Here is a 9,938-nt window from a genome sequence, read left to right as displayed (position 1 = left end):
TCAATATTAGTGTCATACATTAATTTTTTATTTTGCAATTTATTATTACATGATTTTATTTTATTAATCAAATGTGAGCGGTCCTTTCTCATTTTGTATATATATTGATATTTATGAGTATTATTAATCATTTTTTTTGTTTTATTAATAAATTTATTTAATTTTATGTATTTTTTTAATTTTCTATGTGTATTTATATATTTATGATTAATTTTAGACTCCTGCACACTCACCTCCTGTGTTAATCAGAGTCATGTGTAACTAATTCATTATACAAACTCTCAGTCGCATAACATTTCTGGCTTGTTTTAATTTGTTCTAATTCTTTCTCTGATTTTTGAGCATTAAAAAGACTAACTTCCATTTCTGAAATGCGACTCAAAGCTCTTTCATGTTCATCGCTACACTCTTTAAATGAGGTCACAATTTTAAGAAGATTGTCCCGCTCGCTAACAACATCTAAGCAATGATTCAACTTGGCTAGCTCACTTTTGAGTTCTGTGTTTTTATTAACAATTTTTTGATCTCTTCTGCACTGTCCTCACGCTCTTGAAGAAGTTGTCTGCTTAACTCTTTAGAGGATTTTAATTCTTTAAGGGTCAGTTGGAATTTGGCTTCCATATCTTTTATTGAAGTTTTCCGGGTCATAATAGTATACTCCATGTTGTTTAACTGTAAAATAATTTAAATATGTATTTTTAAATGCTATTGCAGAGAGATTTAATATAATCAGGATTGTACAAATCTATGTTTGATTGATTATTTTAATAATAGGTGATATAACAAAATGTGATTACTTATATATATCAATTAAGGTAATAGCAATGAATTTGTCCAAAGTTAAGTAATATAATATAATATTTTATACTATGATATTCCAGTTACAAAAGGTACACTAGGTTAATCACATATAATATTTTTAATTATTTTACTTTTTTAAATATGTAGGTATTTAGTTATTCACTTGTCAACTACTTCAAACAATATTATTCTGCACATCAATGATATGCTCACCCTTGGGAACATACATTGCTATGCAGATGATAGTACAGTGCATGGGGGTTACCACGGACGCGCAGTAGCCGGGCGAGCCGAAACTGAAGAGAAGCGGAGGGAACTTGTTGTTGAACTCGACAGGACGCTAGAACTCATTGCAAAATGGGGTTCTGATAATCTTGTCGAGTTTAAAAACGCGTTCACAGCGAAAAAGTCATCATTTTCCTTTGTTCCACCCCTCTGTGGCACTACGCTAGAGATACAGAGCCAAATTACCGTACTGGGTACTGACGTCCGCTGTGATCTTAATCCAAGGGATTATATCGAGGCTGCTATCAAAACAGCCTCACGCAAACTCGGGGTCCTGAACAAGGTACGGCGTTTTTTCTCGCCACAACAACTGCTCCTGTTGTACAAAACGCAGGTGCGGTCTTGCGTTGAATATTGTTCGCACCTCTGGGATGGCTCCGCTAAGTACTTAATGGACGCCTTGGATCGGTTACAGCGGCGTGCGGTCCGCATTATTGGCGACGTAAAGGTCACAAACACCCTCGAACCTTTACGCTTGCGCCGAGAAATCGCGGCGCTGAGCGTTTTCTATCGACTATATCACGGCGAGTGCTCTGAGGAACTGTTCTCTCTAATTCCTGCTTCCCCTTTCATTCACAGATCCACGCGTGCTGCCTCGCGATGTCATCGCCTAACTGTGACATCAATCCCAACGCGCACAAAGAAATTTGGCAACTCTTTTCTTTGTCGTACCGCCAAAAAATGGAACTCTTTACCAGCACACGTGTTCCCCTCCTCTTATAACCTGGGTGCCTTCAAACGAGGCGTGAAAAGGCATCTTGCGGGCCGGCATGGCGAAGGTGACTAGTGCAGCTCATTCTTGCTGTGCGTACTAGTCTTCTTCGCGTTTGGATTCCATTTCCACTTATCATCAGGTGGAGTGGAGTCATATGCCTAACCGGATAAGGCAGCCGTGCTGGTACTCAATCAATCAATCAATCAAAATAAACTTTATTCAAGTAGGATTCAAAAGTGCTTATCACTTTTGAATCGTCATTTTACAATTAAGTGAAGCTACCACCGGATCGGAAAGTAGATTCTACCGAGAAGAACCGGCAAGAAACTCAGTAGTTACTCTATTTAACATTTAAAAAATACAACGTCATGTAAATAAATACAATTATTTCAATTAATGTATCCTGCTTGGAAGTCAACAGGTATTAACTCCACGCTGTTTTATCATCTACAAAATCTTGTATCGAATAGTATGCTTTTTCTACCAATGTATTTTTAACAAACGATTTGAATTTACTAAACGGCAAAGTTAAAAATTTCTGCGGAATTTTATTATAGAAACGGATACCTTGCCCCAAGAAGGATCTATTGACTTTGCGGAATCGGAAACTTGGCGTTATAAGTTTATCCTTACTTCTAGTGCATATACAATGATTATCACTGATTTTATCAAAGTGATCAATGTTACTGTGAATATACATGATATTGTTGTAAATATATTGCGACGCAACAGTAAGTATTCCTACTCTGTTAAAAACATCCCGAAGAGAGTCTCTAGCTCCAAGATTATAAATAAACCGAATTGCTCTCTTTTGTAAAATAAAGACAGATTCAATATCTGCAGCGTTACCCCAAAGTAATATGCCATATGACATAAAACTGTGAAAATAACCAAAACAAACTAAACGAGCGGTATCGATATCAGTTAGTTGTCTAACTTTTCTAACCGCGTATGTTGCGGAGCTGAGTCTTCCTGTTAGGGATGATAAATGAGAAGTCCACTGAAGTCTGGAATCCAATTCTATTCCTAAAAACACCGTAGTATCAGCTACTTCAAGACGGTCACCATTTAAAGATATATTATAATTTTGCTTGCTAACATTAGGTAGGGTAAAAACTACACATTTTGTTTTTTGAGCATTCAAAACTAAATTATTTACTGTAAACCAATTGTGTATCTGTGATAATGCACCGTTCACATCGTCATAGTCATTTTTTTTCCTGTCAACCTTAAAAATCAGCGAAGTATCGTCAGCAAACAACACTATATCACAAATACCCTTAACATAGAAAGGAAGATCATTTATATATACTAGGAATAGAAAGGGACCCAAAATTGAACCTTGTGGAACTCCCATTTTTAACGTAGATCCAGAAGACTTTATTCCATTAATGAAAACTTGCTGGATTCTTTGACTTAAATATGAAGCGATGAGATCAAGAGCTTTACCTTTAACACCGTAATATTTGAGCTTATAAAGAAGCGTTTCGTGTTCTACACAATCGAATGCTTTAGATAAATCGCAGAATACTCCAATAGCGTTCTGTGATTTCTCCCAAGCATCGTTAATATGTTTGAGAAGCGCAATTCCCGCATCAGTTGTCGAGCGACCTCTTCTAAAACCGAATTGCTCACCATGAAAAATAGCATTTGTACCGAAATGGACGAGAAGTTGATTTAAAATAATTTTTTCGAAAATTTTACTTAAGGATGGGAGTATTGAAATAGGCCTGTAATTACCGGGATCGCTTCTGTTTCCAGTTTTAAAAAGTGGTAAAACTTTACTACATTTTAACAAGTTAGGAAATGAACCCGTGTCCAAACTCTTGTTAAAAATTACTGCTATATACGGAGCAATATCGTATATGATGTTATTAAAAAAATTTACCGAAATGCCCCATATGTCGTAAGTTTTTTTAATATTTATAGTTTTAAATACTTTTATGACATCTATTGCAGAAACCGTTTCAAATGAAAAATCAATAACGCATTTAGAAACACTATTATTTAATAACCTAGCTGCATTTGATGTAGATGATTTTAAATGAAATGTTATTTTATGGGGTACTTTATCAAAAAATGATTCAAATAAATTAGCAACCTCTAATTCAGAACTCGTGTATCTACTACCTGTGTTCAATTCTATTGGTATCATTTCCTTTTTGGGTTTTCCACTAACACTACTAATAACATCCCATGTGGCTTTAATTCTATTATCAGAATTCAGGATTTTTTTCTTTAAATATAAGGACTTAGCAGAAATGCATTCTGTTTTAAAAATTTTGGAATATTTAATGACGTATTCTAAAAAGGCTACGCTTCGATTCCACCGCCTCATATCAAGTCGTATAATTTATTTCTACTTTTATAAATACCAACAGTAGCCCAGTCACTAAACTTTAATTTTGTGTTACTATAACATGATTTCATTTTAAATATATTGTTAAATTCTTTTAGTATTACTTCAAAAAATGAATTATAAAGCTCATTTGGATCCTGTGTCGTAAGATCTAGATTAGACAATTTATACGCCACAATATCTTTAAAACAATGTAATTTGTTAGCCGTTATTGGCCTGTATGTTATTTTTTTTAAATGATTTATTTCTTTGTGTTTTAATAAAAACTTCTGACCACAATGGTCAGAAGTTAAATTATTTATAATTGATACTTCATATATTTCACAGTCACAGAACACATTATCAATACACGTAGAAGTGCCGTCGGTTATTCGCGTCGGTTCATTAACTCTATGAGTTAAATTAAATGACATAAACAAGGCGACCAACCGAACACTTAACGTAGTTTCTTTAAGTAAGTCGACGTTAAAGTCCCCACATACAATTATATATTTATTAGTTTTACATAGCTTTTTAAGAATGTCCTCCATAGTGGTTTCAAAAATCAAAATCAAAATCAAAATCAAAATAAACTTTATTCAAGTAGGCTTTTATAAGCACTTTTGAATCGTCATTTTACAATTAAGTGAAGCTACCACCGGTTCGGAAAGTAGATTCTACCGAGAAGAACCGGCAAGAAACTCAGTAGTTACTCTTTTTTAACATTTAAAAAATACAACGTCATGTTAATTAAATACAATTATTTCAATTAATGTATCCTGCTTGGAAGTCAACAGGTATTAACTCCACGCTTTTTTATCATCTACAAAATCTTGTATCGAATAGTATGCTTTTTCTACCAATGTATTTTTAACAAACGATTTGAATTTACTAAACGGCAAAGTTAAAAATTTCTGCGGAATTTTATTATAGAAACGGATACCTTGCCCCAAGAAGGATCCATTGACTTTGCGGAGTCGGAAACTTGGCGTTATAAGTTTATCCTTACTTCTAGTGCATATACAATGATTATCACTGATTTTATCAAAGTGATCAATGTTACTGTGAATATACATGATATTGTTGTAAATATATTGCGACGCAACAGTAAGTATTCCTACTCTGTTAAAAACATCCCGAAGAGAGTCTCTAGCTCCAAGATTATAAATAAACCGAATTCTCTAGCTCCAAGATTATAAATTTTTGATTTTGATTTTGAATGAGCCACCACGAATAGCACTCCCTCTTACGAACGCACTTGACAGTTTAAAGTTTGAAATATTAAATATGTCAAATTATTTAACCCAATGTTCTGTGAAACAAAATACATGTATTTTATAACACTCCGAAAATAATTCTATTTCATGATCTTTGCCACCTATGCCCTGTATATTTTGATGTATAATATTTAAGTAAGAGGGCGCAGATGTTGTCGTTTTATTTAGTTTAAACTATTAATTTGAGTATTTTTAATTTTGTCGGTGTTAATATAAATTAAATTATTATTTTTATTATACATATGATCCTTGGTAACATTACTTGTAAAATATTTTTTGATATTGTAGGCAATTAGGTTACCAATTTGTCTTTTCGATTTCATTGGTAGGTACATAGTATCCTCTGTCCACTTAAATCTATGAATGAATTTATTAATGTCAAATAACATTAAATCATTACTGCAATGTCGAGTCAAATTATATAGACATAGGTTTAAGTCATAAATATGTAAATTCTGTGCATCTGTCAAGGTATGTGAATATGGAAATAAACTAATTATAAATTTGCATTTCTTTTGATTTTGGATTTCAATTAATAATTTAATATCCTTAATTAAACTCTTTTTGTTTAGAGACAAACTGTCACCATGCATTAATACTACTACATTATTAGAACCCAGATGCATAGAATTTATTTTATTTATTTGGTATTGATAGGTTGCCCCGGGTGAGCATGTGTTAAATACATTTTTTATTTCACTTTTAATTATTGAGCCAAAGCCCTGTCCTAACTTATCCGATACTACAATAACATCTTTATTTAATTCTAACCCCAGTTTATTATGGTTATGGATCCCTGGTGCACATTGACTCAATTTGATAGGTGATACTTTGGTATTATTACTATTAGGAGGAACCAACTCATTTTCCTGAGTATGCATACAGTTACATTTATTCGATAAGGATTCAAATTTTTCTAAGTTAGAGGTGCATAGCTCAAGAAGATTGTTGGCTGTGTGTATGTGTTCCTCTATCTGTTTTTGAGCCAATTCATATTTTTTATTAACAAAATCTAAAGATCTTTGTAGGCTAGAAATATCTAATTGCAGTTGTTCAATGTCATTTTCATATATTATTTTATTATTCTGCAATTTATTATTTGATGATTTTACTTTATTAATTAAATGTGACCGGTCTTTTCTCATTTTGCATATGTATTGATAGTTATTAATGTTTTTTTTTGTTTTACGGATGAATTTATTTAATTTTATATATATTTTTTTTCTTATTATGTGAACTCATGGGTGTATGTTTAATTTTAGACTCCTGTAAGGTGGTATTGGAGTCAGGGGCAGGTATAACTAACTCATTATACAAACTTTCAGTCGCATCACATTTCTGGCTTGTTTGAATTTTTTCCAATTCTAATTCTGCCTTTTGAGCATTAAAAAGACTCACTTCCAGTTCTGTAATGCGATTCAAAGCTCTTTCATGTTCCTCGCTACACTCTTTAAATGAGGTCACAATCTCAAGAAGGTTGGTTGTCCCGCTGGCTAACAACATCTAAACAATGTTCGTTTAATTTAGCTAACTCGCTTTTGAGTTCAGTGTTTTTATTAACAATTTTTTGAATCTCTTCTTCACTGTCCTCACGCTCTTGAAGAAGTTGTCTGTTTAACTCCTTGGAAGATTGTAATTCTTTAAGGGTCAATTGGAATTTGGCCTCCATATCTTTCATTGAAGTTTTGCGGGTCATGATAGTATACTCCATGATGTTAAATTGTAAAATTATAATAAGATGTATTTAAATACTCTTAAAGAAGTAATTTTATATAATAAGGGTTGTTCAGATCTATGCGTAAAAAAGATTATTATAGGTAGGTATAACAAGATGTTATTTCTTATTTTTTTGTCAGTTAAGGTACTAGCAATTAATTAAGGCAAACTTATATTATATGTGATATTTGGTATAATATTACAATAGTACTATGTGAATCACATATAATATAATGTTTTTAATTATTTTTTATTTTCTTTTGTAAATATGTAGGTATATAGTTATTTAGTTTTTAATTAATTCAAACAATATTATAAGCTTAATGCACACTGAACACAAGGATTACAGCTTACAAAATAAGCTGAAGCCTATGCACAGTACATATATTGTGAAGAACTATCTGAGGACTATGTTAAAATCTTCAACTTTGCTTCCAACTATTTGTCAAGTAAAGTGAGACAGTAATCACGCCAAAGGAGCAGACAGATGCTATCCACAACATGCAAGCCTTGTTCGAATTAGGTTATAACGTGTAAAATATCTTTAAAACAAAATACTCCCCGGGTTTATGCAGATTTCAAGTTAAGCGGCCGTTAGAGTATGACAGTCGATTCGATTCTTCTTTTGTTAAGATTTAGTTGTGTATATGCGTCACAAACACTATTGACACTGTTTTTAAGAATTTTATTCCAGAATTACTACCGTAAATATATATTAAAACACTTAAAACTAAATAATTTAAAATATTTAAAATTAATTTAAATTTGACATGTCACCCTGAGCAGTGTTGCCAGTACCCTGCTTGTCCCGCAGCTTCTAGGAGTCACGCAGGTGAGACATGTCGTCAGGGCGTGGCGACGAAATCCGCTATAGCCCGCTGGTACTCCCTGATGGTCCCAAGATGACGGGCTTCAGACGTGACCTCCAGAGGGGATGGTGGAGAACTTGTGTCACGCCGAAATTCCGAGTATGACGTAGAACCCAAGTATGACGTAGCACCCTGGAATTTACGTCCCAGAATTTTTATCGCTGCACACCATACGCTCCTCTGAATGTAACCCCTTACAAACAAGCCGCGAAAGCAAAGCAAGTAAGTACGGTGCAATACGTTAATCTTGGTGAGTGATTGTCACAACCAGATCGGTAGAAAAAGTAGCCGTTACAACACACACCCTTACATTGTCCTACAACGAAAGCGTATAAAATTTATGTTCAACACTTACCCAAAACGGGGTTCAAACGTAATAATAATAATAACTCTTTATTGTACACACACACTAAAAAATAAATTTTACATTCAATAACACAATATATAAAAATTTTCTTTTTTTTTTTTTTTTTGCGGGTAGCTGCACAATAAACAACAACTGTTTCTGTAAGCTCTATATTTAATATTTAAATTAATAACTAAAAGAAGACATTAATGATTGGAATGCTTTGATTTTTAACAATACCTGCCAGCTGAACTCCATTCCAGTTAATACATTGATAAATTACCACAATATACATATATATTTTCACCACATATCACTTCTGTTACTACTACAAAGTCCACAAGCTATGGAAGCTATCAAACAATCCATTGAGGAGTTGTCACTGCACTTCAACACTAAAATGGCTGAATTTCAGCACAACTTGCAAACTGCCATACCTGCGACTAGCCCTACATCCAATATTGCAGCTCAATTTACCACCTTTCGCAATTTTGTGCTGTCTGCATTAGAAAGCCTTCAACTTCAATTGTCAGTGTTAACCAAGCAGCATGACCTACTTGAGATGCGGAGTAGAAAGAAAATTCTCTTAATCCATGGTATCCCGGAGTCTAAAAGTGAGGATGTTACATCCGCCGCCGTCAAGATGCTATCTCAGCATATCAAAATGCCTGAATTGGTCCCAGCTGCCATAAGACGTAGTCACCGCATAGGTCGTCTCACAAAGGATAAGCCACGGCCTATACTTATCAAATTTCAGGACTTATCGTTGCGTAACAAAGTCTGGTACGGGAAAGCCAGTCTCAAGAACACAGGTATCACACTTTCCGAGTTCCTGACAAAAAGCCGGCACGAAGCATTTATGGCAGCGAGACAACAATTTGGTGTGTCTAATTGCTGGACCAAAGAGGGTCAGATCTTCATAATTGGTCCTGGTGGTGTTCGACATAGAATAACCTCGACTGCTGAGCTGGGATCTATTTCAAATCAGTTAGAGTCTGATAATCCAGCCGTCGTGGCGACAGCCGGCACCTCAAATCAATCTCCAAACTACAATTCAAAAGGTAAAACAGCCCAGTCTCTTCAAACAACCAGACCCAAAAGGAACCTCAGGAAGTAATTCATATTTTACGTTACATCCTCTCGTGTAAGCATACATTAAATCTTTTATTATTATTTGTTTGTTAAGTTTGATTGTTCATTTTATTCTTCTAGCATAACTTTCTGTCTTAAAGTCGATTTTGGCTTGTACTTTGATATCGCTTTGTTCTTATCTTGATATTATATTACTACACAATTTGTTACAATTTACCCGCTTACATTTTAATCTTTAGCACTTGTGAGGTTTAAATATTATGGGTTATGGGGTAATCTTATAATAATTATATTGATTTTGTCTGTACATGCCGAATTTAACAACTAAATAACAAAGTTGACAAATCGTCAAATGACAATGTCATTATTGTCATTGTCAGAATCAGAAATTGACACGGCACATTTTCGTAAGTTTTGAGGCAAAAGTTTTACATCACACAGCCTAGAATATATTGGTATTTATAGACATCTTCAATAAACTAGTGTATGTAGATTCTTC

At 33.8% G+C, this 9,938-nt stretch overlaps 1 protein-coding gene across 1 annotated transcript; it reads left to right on the top strand.

The window, feature by feature from the left end:
* The first annotated feature begins 8,693 nt into the window (after nt 1–8,693).
* On the top strand, nt 8,694–9,587 carry LOC124542772. Its single transcript, XM_047120664.1, has one exon. The coding sequence runs from the start codon at nt 8,694–8,696 to the stop codon at nt 9,462–9,464; it is 771 nt and encodes a 256-aa protein (XP_046976620.1). The 3' UTR covers nt 9,465–9,587.
* Nucleotides 9,588–9,938: the final 351 nt, after the last annotated feature.

The sequence above is a fragment of the Vanessa cardui genome, chromosome W (assembly GCF_905220365.1).
Source record: "Vanessa cardui chromosome W, ilVanCard2.1, whole genome shotgun sequence".
NCBI classification, from domain to species: Eukaryota; Metazoa; Arthropoda; class Insecta; order Lepidoptera; family Nymphalidae; genus Vanessa; species Vanessa cardui.
Note: the sequence above shows the minus strand (reverse complement) of the source record. Positions and strands in the feature narration are given on the sequence as shown.